The sequence below is a fragment of the Toxotes jaculatrix genome, chromosome 1 (assembly GCF_017976425.1).
Source record: "Toxotes jaculatrix isolate fToxJac2 chromosome 1, fToxJac2.pri, whole genome shotgun sequence".
Lineage (NCBI taxonomy): Eukaryota > Metazoa > Chordata > Actinopteri > Toxotidae > Toxotes > Toxotes jaculatrix.
The window spans coordinates 17,558,305-17,582,258 of record NC_054394.1 but is presented as its reverse complement, the minus strand read 5'-3'; the positions used below and the strand labels follow the sequence as shown (position 1 = coordinate 17,582,258).

The 23,954-nt window shown below is 41.1% G+C and overlaps 1 protein-coding gene across 2 annotated transcripts in view; it reads left to right on the top strand.

Annotated features, from left to right (window-relative positions):
- myo1ea (myosin IEa) overlaps positions 1-23,954 on the top strand; it is a 44,493-nt gene that overhangs the window by 11,691 nt on the left and 8,848 nt on the right. For both annotated transcript variants that reach the window (XM_041033810.1, XM_041033800.1), the window contains exons 2-19: positions 2,986-3,129; positions 4,258-4,347; positions 5,281-5,375; positions 9,293-9,380; positions 10,700-10,789; positions 11,772-11,903; positions 12,207-12,341; positions 12,632-12,764; positions 15,317-15,513; positions 15,601-15,681; positions 16,380-16,466; positions 16,550-16,633; positions 18,009-18,176; positions 19,122-19,207; positions 21,404-21,485; positions 21,717-21,823; positions 22,844-22,942; positions 23,381-23,525. In XM_041033810.1, the coding sequence (XP_040889744.1) occupies positions 2,986-3,129; positions 4,258-4,347; positions 5,281-5,375; positions 9,293-9,380; positions 10,700-10,789; positions 11,772-11,903; positions 12,207-12,341; positions 12,632-12,764; positions 15,317-15,513; positions 15,601-15,681; positions 16,380-16,466; positions 16,550-16,633; positions 18,009-18,176; positions 19,122-19,207; positions 21,404-21,485; positions 21,717-21,823; positions 22,844-22,942; positions 23,381-23,525 (2,043 nt within the window). The remainder of the gene's footprint in view (positions 1-2,985; positions 3,130-4,257; positions 4,348-5,280; positions 5,376-9,292; positions 9,381-10,699; positions 10,790-11,771; positions 11,904-12,206; positions 12,342-12,631; positions 12,765-15,316; positions 15,514-15,600; positions 15,682-16,379; positions 16,467-16,549; positions 16,634-18,008; positions 18,177-19,121; positions 19,208-21,403; positions 21,486-21,716; positions 21,824-22,843; positions 22,943-23,380; positions 23,526-23,954) is intronic.

Sequence of the window (23,954 nt, the reverse complement as noted above, 5' to 3'; positions counted from 1 at the left end):
GTAACTCTGATTTCCTTTTAATCTGAGCGGAAGAGATTTCTTGTCATAAAATGCATAGGTCTTCTTGCTCTGCTTTATCTGGCTGTAAATGTAATCATCACAGTTATTTGTTGTAAGCTGTATTGTATGCATATACAACATTTGCGTACTTCAGCAACATCACAGCGCGACTTTAGGTTTAAAAAAAAAAAAAAATTACAGGAGTTAGTGAGCTACTGACTCATTGGGTTGTGCCTGGTGTCAGAAACAAAATCCAGGATTCAGGAGCAGTGGAGCAGCTTAAATGTCTTGGTAATATGAAGAAGCGTTTTCATGAATAGTTATTGGTTCATCTGGTACAGAACAGAAATCTTTGTAGGGGAAGTGACCCCCCCCCCTTCATTCAAACCCCCATACAACATTCACTTGAGTATAATGACCCTCAAACCTTGGTTGGTCTGGAGCTGCTCAGCAGAGGAGTGTGGTTGTTTCGGGCACCTCCCAGACGTCTCTGTGTGTATGTGTGCAGCCCTCTTTCCCTGTGCAGCTACTCCCTTAGTCCGCTCCTGTAAGTAAGAATATTTTCTTACTCCTCTTGCCTCATTAAACAAGGCCTAAGTCAAAACAGATGAAACAATCCTTAGAAAACTTGACGTTTACCTCCTACGTCTTCAGCTTATTACCTCTCCCTTCTTGAATCTGCACACTTTCATTCCAGACATAGCAGAGAGAGGTTAAATATAGCATGTTCAATTGTTTTCACTTCGTGGTTGGGCCAGCACTTTCTCAACGTCTGCTTTTAGAGAAAAGGTTTTCATCTACCAGTGTACGACTTTTAATGAGTAGGTGGGAGCAAAGGATACCTTGTAAATGCCTGAATAAAAAGAACATTTGATGATATGAAGAACAGTAAATACAGGGTTCTGGTTGTGCTGGTTCAGGACATCACTAAGGCCCCGTCAGCCCCTCAGAGGACATAATAAACTCAAATAACACAAATCTATTCTGTAAAATCAGCTTCACCTCACTGGTGAATAACGTTTAAATTAAACTTAATATTTGCCCAGTATTATAAATGTATTGATGTATTTCATTTACTTATTATTGTCATTCTGCGTTTCTACTATCTCTACTTTTGTCTACTGTTCATAAAAGACACCTATTGAATGTCTGTTCATCCTGAAAGTGGGATATCTTCTCTGTGTCTCTTCTTGGTTTCAGCCTTTTTACCTTTATTAGGGACTTTTTAAAAAAGTTTCGTAACTTGTACAGATTGTGGAGCCCTTCAAGACAAATTTGTGATTTTGGGTTACAAGAGCAAAATTGGCTTGAACTGAAGACAGATTTTTGGTCTGCCACTTTGTGTTTCCCACCACCATCCACCAAACACTAAGTGATGCAGCAAATGTGGGTTTTTTTTGCCAGTTTCTCTTTCTCTTTGGGTCTGCTTCCTTCTCGTCATGAATTTGCTTCTTTGATTCCCTGAGACTCCCTGACATCACCCCGACATCATTGCAAAGGAAGGAAGTCAGCATCTCCCTCTGCCGCACCTAAAAAGCTGTAAAACATGTTAATGGGCGTGATCTGCAGAATTAATCAAGCTATAATTTGCTGCTTCCCTCCTGAGGGAAAATATCCACTGAATTGGGCTGAAAAGTTGTTAACATTCCTCACCATCTCCCATGCTATGCCTGAGTCTGTAAAGTGGTTTTAATTTTGCTGTTGTAAAGAATAAAAGTTACCCTGGAGCGTATTAAAAGCTTGCTGGCCCTCCTCCTTGATTTAGTAATTTAAAGTTAATTACTAAAAGCACAATGACTTTCCACTGGTTTATTTTGTACTGTAGTGTTTCTTTGTGGTCCTTGATATTTACCAGAGTTTTGTCTTTTACTGTTTTGTTTCTGGTTGTTTCTAGTGTAATGAAACTGTATTTATTTATTTTACTCTTGAGTGACTGTCTCCAGTGAAGTACTAACAATTATTGTGTTCAGAGGAAAAATTAAGACTTTTTGGACATATTTTGTGTGACTGTATTGAATTATACTATTATATATGGTGTATAATTTTGAAATCAGCAAGACACCACAGCCTCTGAAAGTCAAAACATAAAGTAGGAAACTAGAACACCGTTGAAATTTAAAGTGTTTTTTGACACTGGAAACAGCAGTTGAGAAAACAACTGGAGCTTTAGATCATATCGTATAATCTTCATGGCCTGTGTCCAGTTGTCATGGAATTGTAGATGAATTTGAACCTCAGCTTTTAAGCCAACATGGACGAGAAGTTCTTAAAATGTTCAGAAAAATAAAAATAGAAAAGATAAAACCCTTATTAAACTCAATTTTTTTTGACTCCCTTGACGGTATTGTTTAAATTGCCTCTCAGCTCCTTCCTCTTCCCACACTTCCTCACTAAAGAGAGAGGAAGTCAAGAGTTAACTTGTGTGTTGACTAATGTGCTGGATGCTCTCTGTGGCTTTGAGTGGTTCTCCGTCCAGGAGAAAGAGACTCACTCCTCGGAGCACATTGTGACCCTCGTCCACAGTAGCCAGACAACACTGACTCATAGCGCATGATGAATGACCTCAGTTCTCCGGAGAATCACTCAGCTAAAACAAAAACAGGAATGTAGGGAGAAACCAGATTGTTAGGATGTGGATAAAAGTTGGGTCAGAGCATCTTTAACACTTGGACAAATAGCACAAAGCACTTCTGGGAATCTGACCTTGCACTATTTCAAAGTAAACATGGCTCATCATGCTGCTGGGATCAGAAAATGTGCAGACTTGTAGGTTTTTGTTAGAGTGATAACTACCATTTTCCCCTTGGCTTTCATTTTGTCTGATTATCTCAATAGTGTGATAAAACCACACTACCTAAGCCTCAGTTCATTCACGTAGCAGTGCATCTGTGCGACCTTGATGTCAGACTCTTAATTTGTCTCCGCCATCTTATTGTGTCTTTCTCAGTGAGCTAACAATTGTACATTGTATGTGTTTTGTTGCAGGGGAGCCGGGGGCACTACCGGTACCACTGGCAGAGCCACAATGTCAAACACAGCGGAGTGGATGACATGGTGCTGCTCAGCAAGATCAATGAGGACGCCATCGTGGACAACCTCAAGAAGAGATACATGGATGACTACATCTTTGTATCCTTTGCTCACAATCGCAGTTCACACCCCAGTGAGGAATAGCTGAGTCCTATCTCATCTGTTCTATTTCCAGAATAGCTGAATGGTCATTCACAGTGACATAGTAGCAGTGAGTAATAGGTCAGTGTTGGAAAGTGACGCCTTCCCCCTGAGACTCTGCCGCAAGCCGGGGGGGGAGGGGCAAAGGGCCTCTCTGTTCGGACCTCCGCCCAGACCTCTTAACTCCTGCTTCCTCACCAATGTCAGATTTACTCTAGTTCTGTCTCACTGTGGTGTAAAATGTGAACAAAATGGTGTGAGGAATAGCAGATTGCGTAACAGAGAAATCTTTTTGAATCAGAGCGTTGCTACCATCTTTTTTTTTTTATTATTGTGGTGGAGATTTAAACTCATGTGCTGAGTGCTATCATTTTTGTACAGTACATCACTCAAATGCTAGGTTTAGGTTTTTAAAGTACGGCTGTGGCTACGCACACACACAGACGCACATAAGCTGTTCATGACGTGAAATGAGTTGATGAATGAATGAATGAATAACCCCTTTGAAAAGCAATGGTGAGCGTTCTCAAAGCAGCTCATTACATAAACTCCATCCACGCTCTGGCAGTGCTCAGGATTATGAAGTTTAGTAAATGCTGGCAGTTTTAGGTTCGACAGCTCTGAGTCAGGCCTTTGATTTGGGTCAATAAATAGCCGTAACTGTGAGGTCTCCCTGCCAAGGCTGTGGGTCGCTGTAGGCCACCCACAATAGCAGCTTTATTTGCCTTGAGCTGCATTTTGGCCTCAGGGCATAAAACCTCACAGTGTTACACGGCCGGTCTATTCTCTGTCATTTGTAAGCACTGGATACTTATTTAGGCTCAGGCCTGATCACCAAATACTCCACTGCTGCACTGTTGACTGCACACACTCTGTTGACGTCATGGCAGACTAAGATTAAGTCATTTCTTTACTATACAGTTTCATAATCCTTTTTTGAAACTTTAACGTAGATGTTTTGAATCTCTTTTGCAATGAAACATTTTCTAATTTATGCATAGCATTTGCATTTTCAGTAAAAGTTGCTGTTTTTTTTCCTGACAAGTTTGTCTTCACTGTATGATCCTTAATACATAATCCCGTCAGACATACATCGGTCCTGTGCTCATCTCTGTCAACCCCTTCAAGCAGATGCCATACTTTGGGGAAAAAGAAATTGAGATGTATCAGGGTGCAGTAAGTAGAATTCCATCTTTTCTGAAAGGACATATGATACTGTATCACTTACAAACACATTTTAGAATTACTGGTGTGTTCTTGAAGTGCCTGGTGGAGGTTTAAGGTGGTAACAGTCTGAAGGACAAAGGCTTTTAAATGAAGTGCATTAGATGCAGTGCGAACTTTTCCAGCGGGCTGGCGCAGATGTTGCTGTCAGAAACTTGACTCAACCATTGAGAAGGCTTGGCAACACCTTCACAGAACAGCCTGTTCGAGTCTGCCTTCTCTTGGCCAGCCTGCTGAGAGTGGGCTTGTCTGCTTAAGCCAGGAGCACACTGGAAGACTTTTAAAATCATGACCAACTGTGAAAACAATCTGCATCACACATGCCAATTTTAACAGTTTGGCAAATTATGGCTGTACATAAGTGCACTGGGTTCAGATTTGCAAAGTGTACCAGCTCAAAACATTCAGATTTGTTCATAATGATTTGAACTAATTATGAAGGTAAAGACTTTGTTGCAGTGGCAGCTGTAACCTGTCTTATTTCATGCAGATCAGATCACACCAAAGCGGAGTTAGTATAAATTATTCTACATTTCTATTGTCAACAAATACAGTGAAAAGACCAAAAGCAGCCTTGTGTTAATCCATCTCTTAATACTTTCTCACTTCCCTACAAATCTCTTTGAAAAGGCTCAGTAATTTCCGAAATCCTATGGGCACTGCAGTTTTTAGTAAATGCTACTAAAACAGGAGTAAACAGTGCATTTGTTAAGGACTATTTTCAGGGGCGGATTAATACACATTTGATGCACCAGTGAGAACGTACATGATATTTGTTGACAGTAAGAAAAATATAGAATATCAATGGAATTATCCTTTAGTTTTGGATTAACAGCCTCCATTTTTAACCATTGATTTTAATTAAATTCTTTTGTCAACTCTCAGGCTCAGTATGAGAACCCTCCTCACATCTACGCCTTGGCAGATAACATGTACAGAAACATGATGATCGACCGTGAGAACCAGTGTGTCATCATCAGGTAAGACTTTGATCACGTGTCGTTCTCCGGCTTATTTGCACATCATGAACTAATGACATGTGACAGCCAAAACATGTCAACAGCGTGCACTTTATTGAATTCTCTTTAAACCGATTGAATGTTGTCACTCCACTTCATGTGTTCAGTAAGTGAAATGTCTAAATGTGCGGAATGGGGAGAAAGTGAGACAAAGACTGGAGATAGTAATCTGTGCAATGTGATCTGTGAGATGTTAGAATAAAGCCGACCTGAACTGCTGAGCCTGGGCAGGTTATGATAATGGTTGGGAGGGGAGCAGGAGAACAGACCTAACAGGTTCCACTACATCATTTAGTACAGCTGACTGACATGTTTCCTTGGTGTTTTTCCATCATATCATTTTTAGCTTTGGTGAAATGCAAAGTAAGGAGAAAAGGCAATAAGGCTCATACATGAAAACAATGCACTGTTCACAGCTGGACCTGGCCTCTGTTAACTCAGGATGTGAGGTGGAAACAAAGCTGCTGTTGTAGCAACTATTTTTGAACTTCCTGGTTAAGAAAACAAAAAAAAAAACAAGAACACCTGCATGATCCTTGGACCAGAATCACTCTGTGTTTTTAGGTACTTTTACAGCATATTTGAGTTTGTTGATGAATGTTTTTTGAGCTTCAAAGCTGCAGAGAGAAAAGTGTGGTGTCATGATTTGGGTGGGGGCTTTATCCTACGGTTTAGTCACCTGAGCAGCGTGGTTACTATAGTGCTTACCTCATGATGAATGACCCCTGCTTCAGCACTTTCGCCTGTTGTTTTGACAGCCAGCAGTTGCTAGTTCAGTTTCCCACATAAAGGCCCTGAGGTGGATTTTGTGATCGACTAAATCAGCAAACAAAAGCATGGAAGTGGTTTTATGATGAACCAGGTCTCAGCAAACAAAGGCTGCTGTGAACTGCTGGCCAGGCAGTGTGGTCAGCATAGGCCTGTGCTAGTGCTTTTTCACATTTACTAAGAAAAGGTGTATTAAGCGTTAGGGGAATTCAGGATGAAGTGATGAACCTTTGACTAAACTTGCCTGGGAATTATAACTTTCCCATTTTTTCTACAATTTTAAAGGCCATGCATTAAGCAGTTTATCTATTTGCCATCTGCTTACCATAGCATGTGGCTGATGTGACTATACCTAGAAATCTTGATCATTAAAAGGAAGAATAGAAGCAGGTATGTAGATGGTATTATCAGTTTGTCACTCCCCATCCAACTATTAGATGAAATCAGGCCTGTGACATTTTTTCAAAGGTTCAACCAAAACTGTTGTCATTCGAGAACCAACCGCTTCACATCTGCTCCCAAACACAATTACGACCACAATTGCGTTCCTCGAAGGAGGCTTAAATGTCGGTCTTTCTGTCAGCATGTCACCCGAACAAGAGTTCCTTAATCCTATAAAAAAGCAGGTTTATTCGGTGTTGGCTGGCTTATTACCAGGACTCCTTTTTTTTCCTTTTTTCTTTTTTTAATGATCATCCATGAGCTCATTTCCAGACATGGCTGTTTCTTTTCATGGGTGCCAACAGAGCTGGGTGCTGTTATAATTAGACCGGTTTTATAAAGGACAATGTGTATTGAGAGATTGCCAAGATCCTTTTAATGCCTGAAAAATACAGGTTTAGTCAGAGGGTGTTACTTACAGTGCCCAATGGTATATATGTCAGCATTTTCATTTCACTGTACCTAGAATTTCCTGCCACATGTATTATTGCCCCATGATTCTTCTCGATCAGGGTCATCACTGCTGCTGGATGTTTATGACCTTCTTGATTCTTCCTCAAATGTTGACTAACTCTTGGGTCAATGACTTTGATCCCATCCCAGTTAAATTGAGTCCATCTCATTTCACAGATGTAATGTTCCCCACAGCTGTTGCCTGTGATGCCAGTCTTTTTCTCCCTCTTCTCCAAGGATCTGAGGGCAGCAAATGAAGTATTTTCGGTTGAATGGATGATTGATTGTGCTGCTTTGAAATTGCCGATTCAGCAGATCACAGTAATGTACCAACGGTCAGATGTCTGCCTCCTGTTGGCTTGACCAAAGAGTAGATCAGACACTAAAGCAGGTCATGAAACGCTGAACTTAAGATTTCCCGTTCCTCAACCCCATCCTCTTCTTTTAGACTGTTAAACTGAGCCTTAAAACAGATGGACACAGGCTTCCGTAGCTTGAATACGAAAACAATCTGCTGTTTTTAAGGCGCGGGGAATAAATCGCTTTCACATTATCACAAAAGAAATCCTAAGAGTCTACTTGGACACACTGTACCTGACTGCGCCTTATTAGTATAAAACCACAAACTAGAACTCAGTGTTGACTGTGCATCCTTCACATAGCTTGTGTCTGTAATCACTTATGAAAGTCAATGTGTAAACCTCCTTTCAACTGCATAATATTTTTTTAAAATCTTGTTTGGTTAATAAATTTCTGCGGAAGTTAACAATGCCTTCAGCAGTTTGAACTCCACAACAGTGAGACTTGGCCTTCTGTGGGGCTCAGAACGGGACTCAAACTCCAAGTAGCATGTGCTGAAAAAAACTCTTCAGAGAGTAACTTGCAGGAGAAGGAACAATGCTCTCAGATGGAGCTCAGGAGGGTTTTCAGACATTAAAAGTTGATATGCTGAAACTCGTATTTGTTCCCTCACCTCTTGTTACTTGAGTCTTCTGCAGTGAAGTAGCCCAGACAGTGCTGAGGATTTGGAAGAAACGAGGAGGTATATAGGGGGAGGGTTACAACCATATAGAGACTGCTGTGTAATAGAGTAGCTCCCATGACTTCCTCTGGCAGCCTCTAACAGTCTGCAGCTGTGTTTCTCACAGAGGCATTACCAACCTGACCCTACTTTAAGACACAGAAAGAAAAACAGACTCCACTGTCATCCTCTGCCAAACCACATATGTCAAAATAAGTATGACCCTGGCAAAGTGAAAGGCAAGGAGGAAAATAGACAAGTGTAGGGTGAGGAAAGAGAGATATGGGAAAAAAATCTGTAAATGTGACAAAACAGAATAAATGTCCTTATTACTGCAGCATTCATCTGCCCAGATGTGCTGTAGCCAATGTCTCATTTAGGCCCTTAGCTGAAATTTGCTTCTAGTTGAACAAAACACATTTTGGTTCATACAGTAAATGGAGAGTGTGAAGTCAGGAGCAGGGACTTTACCTGCACAGACATACACAGTGACACATTAAACCCTGCAAATTAGTGAATTGCAATTACTCTCACCTGTTGAGAGTGTAAAACTTGCGGCGTCTTGACTGAATAAGATCAACAGTTTTAACTTCATTTAAAGTAGGAATGAAATCAGAATATCATTATGACAATGTTTACCACATTCAGTAGCTCAAAGCCTCCTGTTTGCTGCTGTGTGTTCAGGCAAAACACATGTAAACAAACCACCTATAGCTTAGAAGCCCTAATCAGAAAATATTGGTTCCCTTATGAAGAAATGTAAAGTTCAATTCTCTTTTTTCTTAAATTAAATGTCATGCACAGGTGGTACATGCAAACTCACACAGACCACATGCAGGTGACAGGCATTAGACTGATTAGGCAACAAGATAAAAAATCACAATAGCAGGACAAGGAAATAACACAAAGAGTCTCAGTCACTCTGTGGATACTTTACGTAATGGCTCTCAGGATCAGTCGAGGGCCTTGGATGGTGCAACAAGCAGAGTTTTGCTGACGTGCTGGTCCTCCACAGCCACAGGCTGTAATACCAAACAATCTCTCAGGTGTACATGAATCACTTAACTTGACGTCTGAGCATATACTCAGGTGTCACATGCCATTAATCAGTGCACTGGGTGGATTAGAATTTTACTCAGAGACTCAGTTTGCAAATGTGAGAAAACACGTGCCTAACTGTTCATCTGTCTTTCAGTGGAGAAAGCGGAGCAGGGAAGACTGTGGCAGCTAAATATATCATGGGCTACATCTCCAGAGTATCAGGGGGCGGATCCAAAGTACAGGTGAGACGAGCTGCTTTTTTTCTTTCAGGACAGTATGTAAAAGATGCATGAAGTGCTTGAGATTTTTGAGATGTGAAGTTGCACAGAATATTATGTTGTTATGCTCAAATTTGTGGCTTGAACTGATAAACTTGAGGGGATTTTATTTGAAAGTGAACTTTATTACTGCTCCACAGGTACTTCAAGCATCCATACTTGAAGTCTGTGGATGGTTTTCTCATCATTATTATATATAACTTTTCAAATTACGTCATTCTAGATCAATCCTACCTGTAAAAAAAAGTTGTAAGAATCATTAACAAATTGAACATGCACGTCTAACAACCTGTTGCTACTTCATTCCCACACTTATCCCTCCCCTCAGATCCAGTCCTCCTCTTATCATCCTTATACCCTGTTATCAGCCCTTCAGCAGCCTCTTGTTCACCCAGCCCCCTCCAGCCACCTGCCAGCCTTCCAAAACAGCAGATGTCCCCTCCCTAAGCTTGATAAAGATCTAAAGTTTGATGAGGAAATGCCTGCACCATGATGGCAGTGGGATTTTTATATTTAATCCACTCAGAGCTGCTTCTACCAAGGCAACATCAGAAATCATCATCAGGCTTTAAGTTGAACAGAAGAGCTGGTAATCTGACTGGTTAGACTAAAATGTGTTAAACTTCGTTAAACGTTAAACTTTGGCTGTAGAATATTAATTTAACAAGTTGAGGCCATGTTGGAATTGTGCTTTCACTTTAAGTTTTTATCCCTTGGATTCAGGGTGTTTTCATACTCAACTCCATAAATAAATCAAGTCAGAATCTAAAAGATATTGGTGTAGGATGAACCTCAGCAAGAGTTTTCTTAGAAGAGCAAACTATGATAAAACTGTAAACTAATAAATGTAAGGATATCTATAAATAGCTCTGAGTGTGAAGGGCAGTGTTTTTTTTCCTTTCATACAGAACTAAGTTTAGTAACACAAAAAATTTCCAAGAAATAATAATAAATAATAACTCAACTTCTGTGTACAATAATGGAAGTGGGAATAGCTCTGTTGGCTGTACAGATTTAAAACTCATGTGTTTCTGACATGCAGATGGCTCACAGGAAAGATAATGTCCTCCAGACTTTGTGTGTCTGTCTGTAGATGTGCATTTGTGTGTGTGGGTGAATGCATGTACACGCACACACAGACACATCCTCGTATTTGAGTGGAAAGTTCCAGAGATGGACACACCAGCCTGTCAGTGAGGGTGTGAAGTGTGTGTGGTGTCTCTACCTGCTGCACAGACTGTCTGTGACGTAGCTAACAGCTCATTGCGTCTGTCCCCTCGCAGCACGTCAAAGACATCATCCTGCAGTCCAACCCGCTGCTAGAGGCCTTCGGCAATGCCAAGACAGTGAGGAACAACAACTCCAGCAGATTTGTAAGGCTTTCTTTTCATTTTTTGTGAATCAGCGTGCCTAACGTTGTGGCTCAATTCATAACTGGTTCTTGTTAACCAAAGAAAACAAGTAAAAAATTTTCCTTCAAGGACACATTTTTTTTCAGCCCCATCTTTTTTTGTTGTGTGTGCCAAATGTGATTTGCAGTGTAAGTGAGGACGACATTTGGAAGATATTTGGATAACCCACTCTCAATGCAAATGTGTTGCTGAGAGACAAATACAAACAGTAGGTGCTGTATTCCACAGAATAATTTGAGGGCTCAGCCTTTTTGCGGCGCACCTTTGGCTCCAAGCTGAGTCTTTCAGACGCAAAGATTTACAGTAACAGCTTTTCTTATAATTTCTGTTGTATCGCATGAGGCAGCAAACCTCATGTGTGTCTTGGTTAACCAGAGCTGTGCTGTAAGGACGCAGTGCACAGAAAGACATACATGCAGAACCACTGAGGCACATCCTCTACTGCTTCTAAAGGAAGTCTGTCAGCAAGGACTTAAAATTAAGGCAAAGCACATTTTTAAAAATGTATTCCCTCAGAACTTTTTCAGCTGAGTTTATTGGTTAAGTGTTCAGGTTAGCATACAAAGCAGTATTGTCTCAGTGCTTGGGATATTTTTAGATGAAGTCTTTTGGAAAATATGTTTGGTTTGTCACAAATGGCCTGAGTTAACTACTTTTAAGGTACTGTCTTTGGATAAATGGTGCCTCTGTTCAGATTTGGGCTTCTGCTCTCAGCTTGACTGGAACAGATATTACATTACAGGCTTGTTTGGAGAAGAAATCAAGACAAGAAAAAGCAGGATCGGATTTTTTTATATAAATGTACACACACATATGCACACCACCAGAAACTAAACCTAGAACATCCAGGTGCCAGTATTTCAGATATTATAGGTCTGGCTTTGAGTTTTATTGCAGCCCACTCCAATACTAAAAAAAAAAAAAAAATTCTTTGATCCATCAGGGGAAATACTTTGAGATCCAGTTCAGCTCCGGTGGCGAACCAGACGGAGGGAAAATCTCCAACTTTCTTCTGGAGAAGTCACGTGTTGTCATGAGGAATCCTGGGGAAAGGAGTTTCCATATATTCTATCAGGTGAGACTTATTTTTCGAGCTGAAGAGGGAACGGGACACATTTGGCTCGTGAAGATCTTCTGTGAGGGAATTTCAGGACACATTGGAGTAGATGTGCCATTTGGCTGCAGAAAGAGGGTCAATCTGTTTTCGTTGTGCATGGCCTGAGGTCCCTGGAAAAGATAGAACTGTTCAGTTTTGCCATAGTACAATTTGCTTCACACACAGATGGAGCACATAAAATGATACTACTACAGAATTTGTGCAATGGCATGTCTATTGACCATTGCATACACAATTATACACTGTTAATTTTCTGTGCAGTTGATAGAAGGAGCCAGTGGAGAGCAGAAGAGCAGCCTGGGAATCACAAGTCTGGATTACTACACTTACCTCAACCAGTCTGGTTCCTACAAAGTGGATGACATCAATGATAAGAGTGACTTCCAGGAGACAATGGTACGGTCGGGTTCCTTCTGTTCAAGTGGCAATAACTTAACACCCACAGTGGTGTTGTGTGTCTGTGAATCTCATAGCAGTGTTCATGTGGCTCACAGTCCTGTCTTTACATTCCTCTCTCTCCTTACCAGTCCTCTTTTGTTTTCTTTTCCAACAACCTCCTCCTGTTTTTGTTTACCAGTCAAACCGCAACAGGAGTAATTAGAGGACATGAGCTAGGTACCGCAGGAGTGAGTAAACCCACATTGCAACACTGATTTAGCATGATTTGTTTTCCTTTGCTTTCCCAGCATGCCATGGATGTGATTGGCATCTCAGTGGAGGACCGCGCCATGGTGCTTCAGATTGTGGCTGGAGTCCTGCACCTAGGAAATATCAGTTTCAGGGAATCGGGCAACTACGCTGCTGTGGAGAGTGAGGAGTGTAAGTAGGCTCACACTTAATTAACAGCTATTAATTAATAGCTATTGTCCCCAAAAAACAGTGGTGTGGACAGTGTGGGTAACAATTTTCAAGGAATATAAACCATCAAAATAAATATGAGTATCAAATTATAACCAAACAAGGCTAAAAGTCTGCAGCTGTGATACTGGCTGTAATTAAGATGGTGAATGTTGACTGTGAGGCTGTACTTGAGCACGCTAGCATGATAACATTCTCACCGTGCTAACATGCTTATGGTTATTCCTCTAAATGTGTGTTACAACAAGGCTTAGACCCTAAAGCCAAGCAAGCATCTCAGTGAAGCTGTACTTTGAGCTAAACATTAGCATGCTAATGTGTTCACCGTCTTATTTTAGTGCACCTGTGTGCTAAACAGTTGCTTATTAGCGCTAACCACAAATTGCAGCATGTCTGTGGAATATCATGGGAATGTATTTCTGCAGGTACTGGGTCATTAACAAAAGCATTGAACAAATTCAAACTTTGACTTGATGAGTCAAAGTTTACAGAAGAAGTCAGGAAATCACCACAGTTATTACAATTCATCTTCTGGGGACTATGAATGCCAAAATTTTGAGCCAGTGATGCTAGAGAAGAAGAAGGTTGCTAGCGTGGCTAAAATGAGACAGATACAGTTCTACCGTTATGCCTGAGGCTAAAGACGATGGTGCTGGTGTTCTGGTTGAGGCTGGGATATGGTAAATCTTGCCTTTTCATTGCCTCGTTGTCTCTCTGAATGTCTCTTCTCTCTTCAGTGTCCTGAACTGCCCTTCTCTGGTTGGTTTTGGAGGATATTTCCCTCTCACCACTTTCACTCCCTAAACTTTTATTGTGTTAATGCAGGGCTTCAGCCAACTGTCTGGAGTAATCCAAGACCATGCTAGATTACCAGAAAATAAAACGCTATTATTGAAGGTCTGGGCAAATTTCGTCAGAGACTAAAATTACTTGGAAAAATACTTATCCTTCTGTCCCCTACCCTCTTTCCTTCTCCTGCCTCATTTTATTCCTCTCTCCTTTTTTCCCTTCCTCCTTCTTTCTCATTCTGTATCTGTATGATGCAGATGAGCGTGCAGTTGCCAGCATACAAAGCCTCGGTCTGTTCTGTCCAGACGAAACAGCGGCGCTTCATAATCTCTGCCTTTCCTGTTCCCTCCAGTCTCACTTCCTGTGTGCTTAAACTGCACAAGCGTACCCCCACCCCACAAAAGTATACCAACCAAGTTCACGTAAACATCAGCTTGCACTCAGTAAACATTATGTATGTTCTTGTTCCAGTGCTGTATATTGACTACAATATTCAAACCCAAGATGCCAATTTTTTAACCCCAGGGTTTGCTGTAGGTCTTTAGTCTGCATCACCTTCAATGAAGAGCTCTCACAGCTGAGCTTAGATATGCAAATATCCAAAATTTTATTATTCAAACATTATTTTCATTGAGAGCTAAGCAGGGGCAATATTGTGCATGGAAAGTGACAGGATCATTGTATGTGTTACATCTTATTGGAATGAGCAAAACCACATGCTTGGCCAACCTCTGTACTGACAGTACTCCCTCCTATTGCTTTCATTATTTACTGCTGCTTTGACTAACAAATTTCCTGCCGGAGAACTTGTGCATTGTTCCTGAAATTCCTGTACACAAAGCATAAAAAGCCTCCAGTCCATAGTATACAATACATACCTTTCCTACCCAACACAAAGGATGACTTTTCCTCACGATTTAAGCAGGCGTATGGTCAGTCACACCCTAATGTCCCAAAAGGGGAGCTACTGCAGTGGTCTGATGCATTCCCAGACACAGTGAGTCTGCAGGCCTGAGAGCTATTTCCTTTTAGGGGAAGTGAGTCACTGTAATAAGGCAGGGAGGGGCTCTCAGGGGACAATATCAACGCCAGGTCAGGGCAAATGATCTGTGGTGTTCTCAACACTGTTTTTTCTCTCCAAGGGTTAGCCCAATACTATTCTTCTATTTTGCATTCAGCTGTCATTCAGAGCTCATCTGCACATCTGTGGCTTTGCACCACAGCTGCATGCATGGTGATTATCAGTAGAAGCTTTTCTGATTTGTGAGGTGTTATCACCGACTGCTATGAGTAAATGCAGTGCAAAAGGTATGTTGGAGAACTGGATTTGCAACGGTTCTCTCTGCTGTGCAACGGTTACACAAGGCTGCATTTCAAATGTATGAAGTCCTGCATACTGATTTGCATATTGCTTTTAAGAGAAATGTCTCCTTGTTGTTCCAGAGCAGTACCCATTACTAACATGCTGCAAATCATCACATTTTATTAATATTATCATGGCTACATTTTGTGGCTTTTTTCATGATATATTCATGCAGAATTATAACAACTGTCCTGTGGTGTAGCGCTTTTTTTTTTCCAGCTGAGGGTATACAGTCTTTAAGGTTTTTCTGACCAGTGCAAAACAGACTCAATTAGGAAAATGAGCATTTTATAAAGTAAAATTGTTGTTATTTACTTTCCCCTCTCTCTTCTTCTCTCCTTTTTCTTCTGTCTTTTAACAGTTCTAGCCTTTCCTGCGTTTCTGCTTGGAATTGACCAGAACCGTCTGAAGGAGAAACTCACAAGTCGGAAGATGGACAGCAAGTGGGGGAATGCAGTGGAGTCTATTGATGTAACACTGAACGTGGAGCAGGCGTGTTACACTCGTGACGCCCTCTCCAAAGCCCTGCATGCACGTGTGTTTGACTACCTGGTCGAGGTACGATTAAATTTGGTACATCTTTGATCAGTGTTCAAAATTTTGGGTTTGTGATTGTGTTTTTGTAACACAGTCCTTTGATTTCAGTCCATCAACAAAGCCATGGTGAAGGATCATCAGGAGTTAAACATTGGCGTATTGGACATCTATGGATTTGAAATTTTCCAAGTAAGTGTTTTTACCTGTTTCACATGCTTACACGTGGCTGCTGGAATTTTATTCTGCATCAACACATAAATTAGATTTAAAGGTATTAACTTTGAGCATTTAAAGAGATTAAACACACAGGATAAGACTAATTTATAAAGTATGTGGATTAAATCCCATCTCTTGATTGAGGCAGCAGACTTCAACATGCTTTTCTAATCTGATTACTTGTTTGTTTAGTTTGCTTAATGAGAAGTCCTGGACTTGTTGACAGGATTGGACAAACCAAATGGAAGTGTTTTTGTATTATTTTTGGATTGCAAGGAACTCTAGATCCTAATATCTGGATTGTTAGTGTGTACCATGACACAAAATGTCATTATACGCTGTAAATAATATCTAATCTGCTCTGCCAGTTTTGTCTTTTGGTTTGAAGGTTTTCTCATTGTATACACATTGTAAGAGAAGGTCAGCTGCATTTTGTTGGCCATGATTATTAGACAGGAAAATGCAGACCACTGTCGCCTAAGGCTCAGGTTGAAGGTCCATTGTATATGCTGCGAATTGCACAATAGGTCCTTTCCTTTAATACCAGATAGTCTGTGTATCTCTCCCATTCCAAACAATGCCCTCCGAGCCCAGAGGATATCCGTACTCTACTGAAGATAAAGCTCACTTAGGCTGTATGGATTTTATTAACCGTGTTGTCTCTTCATTAGAAAAATGGATTCGAACAGTTCTGCATCAACTTTGTGAATGAGAAACTCCAGCAGATATTCATTGAGCTGACTCTGAAGGCAGAGCAGGTAATGCTCCTCCACACTCTTCTTTGTTTAATCTTTGGCATCTAGATGTTTTATGTTCTGACCCTCTCTCACTCTCTTTACAGGAAGAGTATGTGCAAGAGGGCATCAAGTGGAGTCCTATTGAGTACTTCAACAACAAGATTGTCTGCGATCTCATCGAGAGCAAAGTAAATAAACCGTAAACAAATTAGAATGTAGAGTTCACAACCCCCACCAACGATGCACAATTCTTATGTTTTAATTTTTTTTGATAATAGAAAATCTGAATGTGGATATGAATATCCATCAAAAACTCATAGAAATGCACAACAGACACCAAAAAGTGGTCAAAGCTAGTCCATGTTAATCTAAAAACACGGTAGCGTTATTCAATGCATCAATTTTCTATCACAACAGATCGGGATATGAACAGTTATCAGTTATTTTTTCTAATGAATATTTGTTAGTTTTATTGTCCTCTTATTGTAAACTGAGTTGCACAAGTTCCTGCCAAGTTTCTGCTCTGTTGCCATGACTTGCAGCTTATTATCCGTAAATGTGCCGACATGCCTCTTAATTTGATTTATCTGTCCCACTGAGAGGTCTAATCCATGAAATCCACAACAAGGGCTTTAAAACAAGCCTCCATCTGAGAGGAGCAGGGGATCTGTGTCAGTGCCTGACAGTTCAGTTCTTTACACCAGACCCACTTTAGTTAATCCAGTGACACAGACTTGTGTTCTCTGAGTCAGAGGCACTGTTATCACTGTGCAAACTGAAGGCCACTGATCAACTTTAGACATAAGGGAGCAGAGGGCAGAGTGTGAGGCTAATGTTTGAGAGAGGCTGTGCTAAAGCTGCTCTACTGTTTGATTTTTGTGTTTTTTTTTTGTGTTTTTTTTTTTTTTTTTTTACATTTCCTTTAGATGATTCTGTAATGTTAAAAAGTGAAGCTTCTTCATCTGTTTGTATGAAAAAAATTAAAAATTACACTGACCTGTAGTTTGATAGATTTGCCCTTGTAGATGAGGGGAACCTTACTATGATATTTTATTATGTCAGAAGGTTCAAATTTTTCCTGATACTTGTTATTCATCTTCAGCCTGTTATATTCTTGACATATTAGGGCTGCAAATCACTGAATAATCTGCCTGTTTAGTTATTGATTAATAATTTAGTATAAATGCCACATCACAATTTGAAGATGTTCTTTTGACATAGAGTGCTAAGTAAGAAATACTTACATTTGAGAAGTTGGTCCCACTACATTTTTAGTATCTTTATTTAAAGGATTTAAATGATAGTTAACTTATCAGTTTTGCTGCTGTTTAATTGTCTGTCAATGAACTAGCTCTTTTAGCTCTAGCATATATTAAACCCTTGGAGTGTATAATTCATTTGGACCTTCTGTCTGTCTTTTTCCCTCAGTAATTATAAATCAAACAGCAAGTGGTCAAAAATTAACCTGCGAAAATATCAATGTGTGATTTAGTAACTTCCTGTCGAGCGTCAGAGCCAAGTGTTATGATGTGACTGTGAAATGTTTCCCTTGCGTTTTTCCAGAATCCTCCTGGCATCATGAGCATCCTGGATGACGTGTGTGCCACCATGCATGCAGTGGGCGAAGGTGCCGACCAGACCATGCTGCAGAAGCTCAGAGTCCAAATCAACACTCACGAACACTTCAACAGCTGGAACCAGGGATTCATCATCCATCACTACGCTGGCAAGGTCAGTTTGATCTTACTTAGCACTGCATATGTTTTTGGGGAGAGTTCGTCATGAACACACACGTGTTGATGCTTGTATGCGTTGGCTGAAAAAACAGAAAAATTACAATATTCAGTATAAGGTTTACATCAACTCTACACACTTGTCTTTGCTGTTGTATCAACTGTAAAGCAATATGTTATGCATACAGCCTGCAGTCGGCAGCTGATGGTAGCTTCTGGAAATAGACGCTTATTAAAAAGTCATTCTTTATGGTGTTGGTACAGGAGCTGTTCCTGTCGCTCCCCACTTGTATGATCTGTCATAAATACCAGTTCTGCAGCTGCTACTTTAATTCTGAAGTTTGTGTCGTCATCTTTGTCCTTTTAAGTTTTCCAGTTCTGAACTAACGCCCCTCTTTCCTGCACCTCCCAGTCTCTGTTATTTGACTATTTATGGTTGCAGTCCCCTCCTCGTATGTAACAGTGTCTGACAACGTCATACATGTTAATCAGCTTTATTTCATTTGCACATTACAGTTCCTTAGACGCCTTTGTTCTGCGTTCATTTTCATTTTGGTGGTCTGGGCCGAGGTTGTCCCATGTCATTCTCCAGATGTGTGGTGGCCTCGGCCTGGCACACATACCGCAGGCTTAATGAGCCGTGCCATAAAGACTTGAGGGGCTCCCATGACCCGGCTCAAAACATTCCTCCAGTCTCAGCCGACAGTATAGCAGAAATAACGCACTTTAATTTATACACTCTTGAACCACTGCTGGTTTTATAAGGAAACTAATCCTGGGAGGTGTAAAGCTTGGATCTGCAACCCTTCATTTTCTTTTCCCATAAAATTCAAGCCACTGATTCAGGACAGAATATCAGTTACCATTTTTATTTTCACACAGGTGTCATCTTTCATTTTTCCTGGAGGTTGCAAATGGTTCAATCTCGTCCTCTCCCCTCCAGGTGTCCTACGATGCGGAGGGTTTCTGCGAGAGGAACCGAGACGTCCTTTTTACTGACCTCATTGAGTTGATGCAGAGCAGTGAAATGTAAGTAACTCCTATTTGCACATTGCACCAACAGGTGGTGAGGATTTCTATGGCTCTCACTTAAAGGGAGTCTTCTATTGTGATGCATATGGCGATAATTGAATACATCTGAATGAGAGCTTCAGACGTTCCAGTGCATCTGGAAGCTGGCGGGACGTAGCACAAGTGTGCAGGGCTGGGTTATGTCTTGCCCTCTGCCCTGAATCACGTCTGGCTGCTGCCCCGATATGCAGCTTTCGGGGTCTGCTCAGTCTGGCCTTAAAAGTGCAGTCTCCCTGCGGGGATACATTGTGGAGTCTGGTCCCCCAGTGTTTTGGTTTCTTGGCCTTCCTTTGTGTCAAAGTGGCCATCTGTGCAAACAGCCTGCATTGTCTGTGTAATCCCCGCAGGCCTCAGCCACTGCTCGCCCCCCTTTGTGGGCAGGTTTTGTGAGGCGTGAAAGGAGGTTATGCCGAAATGCCGTTCAGACACGTGCTGGAAAATACATATATGAACTTCACTTTACATACACGCAAACATATATACACACACATAGATAAAAGAGTTTGGCATCAGTCAGACATAAAGGAAGCACGAGAAGGAAGGAAGCAGCCTCGTTCCTTCCAGCAGCAGGTCTGAATAGAGAAGAAAGGAACGGCCAGTATTGTCAGCTGGACAATATTAGCAGACTTCTGGTCTATTTGTACACACAACCTGCTGATCTTTTCTTCTGGGTCCATGGCCTTGAGTCTGAAGTTCAAAATCAAACAAAACCCAAAGCAGGAGAAAGCCAGAAAGGGGCCGGACTTAAAAGGACCAACATGAAAAAGCACTTTGAAATTATAAAATAATAAACACCAAAGGTGGCGCCATAAGCAAGTTGAAGTAAGTCAAATCCTAAGCAGCAGTATGTTTCAGGCCTGATAGGCACCACATTTTTATGATACTTTTCAAAGCAGAAACGGCTGACACAGTTCAAAAGGAGACAAATACTTGTGGCCTGAACGACAGAGGTGCGGATCACAAAGGTGATCCTCACATCTGTTTATTTTGTTTTACCTGCATTTTGTTTTACCTGTTTATTTTGTTTTACCTGCATCAGATTATATATACAGAGTAAGAAGAGAGTTGAAGTGTATTTTGATGAGCTTCTTAAGTATTTGTATTGGGGGCTTTACTGCGACTCAGTTCATTGCTCCAGATGGCCATGAATATTCCTTTGTCACAATTTAAACACTCACTTTTAAAGGCACAGATTGCCTTTAAAAATATTCTTGAAGTTAGTTGAGTGTCTTCTGTTGAGAGAAGCTTGAAGACATGGAAACTTCACAAATATCTGCTACATTCTGACCGGCAGCAACACATCATGGTGTTAATACAGTGATGCTGCTGCTGTGAAGTCCCTCATGTATAAATTAAAAGTTTAGGATGAGAAAAAAATATTGCTTGAATTTGGACCCAGCACCAGCACCGGTTGACTGCATATGTTGGTATTGTCTATTTTTTTCTGTGCTTTTGGGAGAACGTGGAGTGTTTTATGTCAAGGATACTGAATTTTAGAACTGACATATTGTTTCTCTCTCTGTATTTTGGAGATATGAATAAAAGGTTTGTGTAAAAGTTACATCTACCAAGGGTGAAAAATTCTGGATGAAATGGGATTGATACTCTCGAGGAACACAGACTGATAATTCCCTGTTTTTTGGGTTTTTTTTTTTTTGTTCAACATTCTTTATTATTTTTCTTTTCACAAGGCAAAAGGAAATTTCCAAATTTCAGTAAAAAGTAATTAATTATTCTATTTAACCACGGCATTACTCTACACAGCTGTGGCCTTGGGGAGATTTGCTGCACTGAGAGGTGTTTGTACAAATACTTCACAGTGGGTACACACACATGCGCACGCACACACACACACACACACACACACACACACACACACACACACACACACACACACACACACACACACACACACACACACACACGCTTGTTTTCCCAACTCGGACCTTCCAAAGTAGTTCAGGAATTTAAACCGATGACCTTAGTGGTTGGTCCTTGGTTCTTTAATCATTAACTGCATTTTTGTTTTCAGCTGCCAGGGAAACTCTGCATATTTTTTTAGGTCTCCAACACTTTGTTTATGTTGATGCAAGGATGATACCTGCCTTTCTGTATCAGTCCTTACTCACTCTCCTCCACTTTGTCCTCTGACAGTGCCTTCATCAGAGCACTGTTTCCAGAAAACCTCAATGCTGAAAAGAAGGGTCGACCCACAACTGCTGGCAGCAAAATCAAGGTGTGTGTTCGGTAAAGTTTGTTTATGTGTGTACCTGCCCCTCTTCCTTATCAGGGTGGCTGTGGGAAAGGTCTTTGACAAGGGAATGTGTGCGTTTGCTATTCCGTGGAGTGTCTTTCAGAATTCCCTGTCAGAAAAAGGCCACAGCATTTTGGGTTTTCATGACTTTTAAGTTGTCTCATCATTATTTTCTCCCCCTTTCTTGATATTTGCTCTAATTACACTTTTTAGAGACAAGCCAACGATTTGGTGAGCACACTGATGAAATGTACTCCACACTACATCCGTTGTATCAAACCTAATGAAACCAAGAAGCCCAGAGACTGGGAAGAGAGCCGGTAAGTGACTGACACACTGCGTCCACTCACATGCAAACATTTACAGTGCCAACCATCCAGGACCTGTGTGTCTCAAACTTCCATATATACGAGTGCTCTGAGGAACCAGATTATAATTAGGAGTATAACGTTCTTTGAGTGTGAAGACTCTCACTTAAATCCAAAATTTCACATTTTAGCCGTTTGATAAACACAGGCCTGAGTTTCTAGCTGTTCTCACACAAAAGCCAAACACTGGATCATTGTTCTGATTTGTTTTGCCTTCACCCATTTTGTTTTTAAACTTTTTTTGTTCAGTTTTTTTCTGTCCGGCTAAAGATATGTAAGACATGTTTGAGACGCCCCCCCCCCCCCTCTTTATCCCTTTGTTTCAGTCTCCCGCTCTTTCTTCCCCACTCACAGGCTTTGGGCACTCCATGTTCAGATGTAGAGCGCTGGTGTATTGTTCAGAGCCTATGACCTTCCTGTTGTGAATCAGGCACAGAGTGGCTCATTAATTAGCAACGGAACTGCTGTTTTCACAGGAAGCATGAGTGAACTGAGTTGTACTTAAGGTCTTTGTTTGAGGAAAAAGTTAGCCAAATGCAGCTGCTTTACATACAATGACCCGTGATAAACTCTTCCGCTAGCGGAGTGGAAGCTTTTTGTGCTGTAGACCTGGCAAAAGATGTTTGAGTTAAAGTTGATAGCTGATATCTCTAAACCGCTGATAGCAGAATGCAAGTTAGCTGTGGTTATAAATCAAAGCCAGTTACATGAGGATGTTTTTTGTTTTTTCCTGGATATAGACACGTGTTTCAGGTTTCTCCACACTGATGGTCACAGTCTTTTTGTTTCTGGATGTTTTGGTTTTTTTTTTTGTCTCATCAGCTTTTCATTGCAGTAAGACATTTGGAGGTGGTCAGCATGTACAGTATTATCTTTATATAATATATCCAATTTAAAGATGAAATGATTAGTCAATCAACAGAAAATTAATTGTCAACAATTTTGATCCTGGATCTTGTTTCTCATCTTTAGAGTGAAGCACCAGGTGGAATATCTGGGTTTGAAGGAAAACATCAGGGTGAGGCGTGCTGGCTACGCCTACCGCAGAATCTTCAGGAAGTTCCTCAACAGGTAGCACACCTCAGACTCACAGCGAGGTCTTATTTATTTTTGACTGTGATTTGGTTTAAAAGTAAGGGTTCGTCTGATTGGTTTCCACGCCGATATTTTTCCAGTATACCACTGCGGTATTTCCACTCCCATTTACAGTCATTCAGTCGTGGTTTTTAGTGCCATGTATGGCCTCATGCTACCTATGTTTCCACTACATTCCATGCAGTGAGGTACAGGTACGGATACTGATTTTTTACCACTCAGGTATCTGAGTAGTAAATGCCCTAACTTTAGGTATTGGAATCAGATACTGGACGGAAAATGTTGGATTGTTTGTCCAGCTTGGAACCTGTGTCAAATTATGCTAATAACCCCCCCCCCCCCCTCATCCAAACCTGCGCAACCACCCTTCATTATGTGAAGTTCTTTGTCTCTGATAAGCTTTTTGGTCGTCAGGTATGCCATCCTGACCAAAGAGTCCTGGCCAACGTGGCGAGGAGATGAGAAACAAGGCGTCCTTCATCTCTTACGGTCTGTCAACATGGACCAGGATCAGTTCCAGCTTGGCCGCACCAAGATCTTCATTAAAGCCCCTGAGTCGGTACGTTTGTCATCTGCCTCGCCTTCAGACTGTCACGTCTTCTGTTCTTTCGCTTAGTGTCTGCCCTTTGTAATACCGCGTTATAAGAAAGCTGTCCAAGAAAACTTACTGCAGAGCAAAAACTCGTAGGCCAACTTTTTCATATGTTGTTCTTGTATAGACGTAAAACTCAGATCACATGTCAGAACGTCTGCTGGCACGCAAAAGCCTGTTTGTTAGCAGGGAAAAAACTGAACTCACCATTTTACACTAAACACCATAAAAGGGCACTAATGTCCCAAATCATGCTCGAATCCTTGGTGCAGGGGAGGAGATTGAACCCGACCCTTGTACCACGTCAGCACTGAGTCAACACTGCTCTTGAACTAAAACACAAGCGCAGGCTGTGGTTGCACAGTTTGGGGGGACATCGTAAAGGCTTGTCTTTTT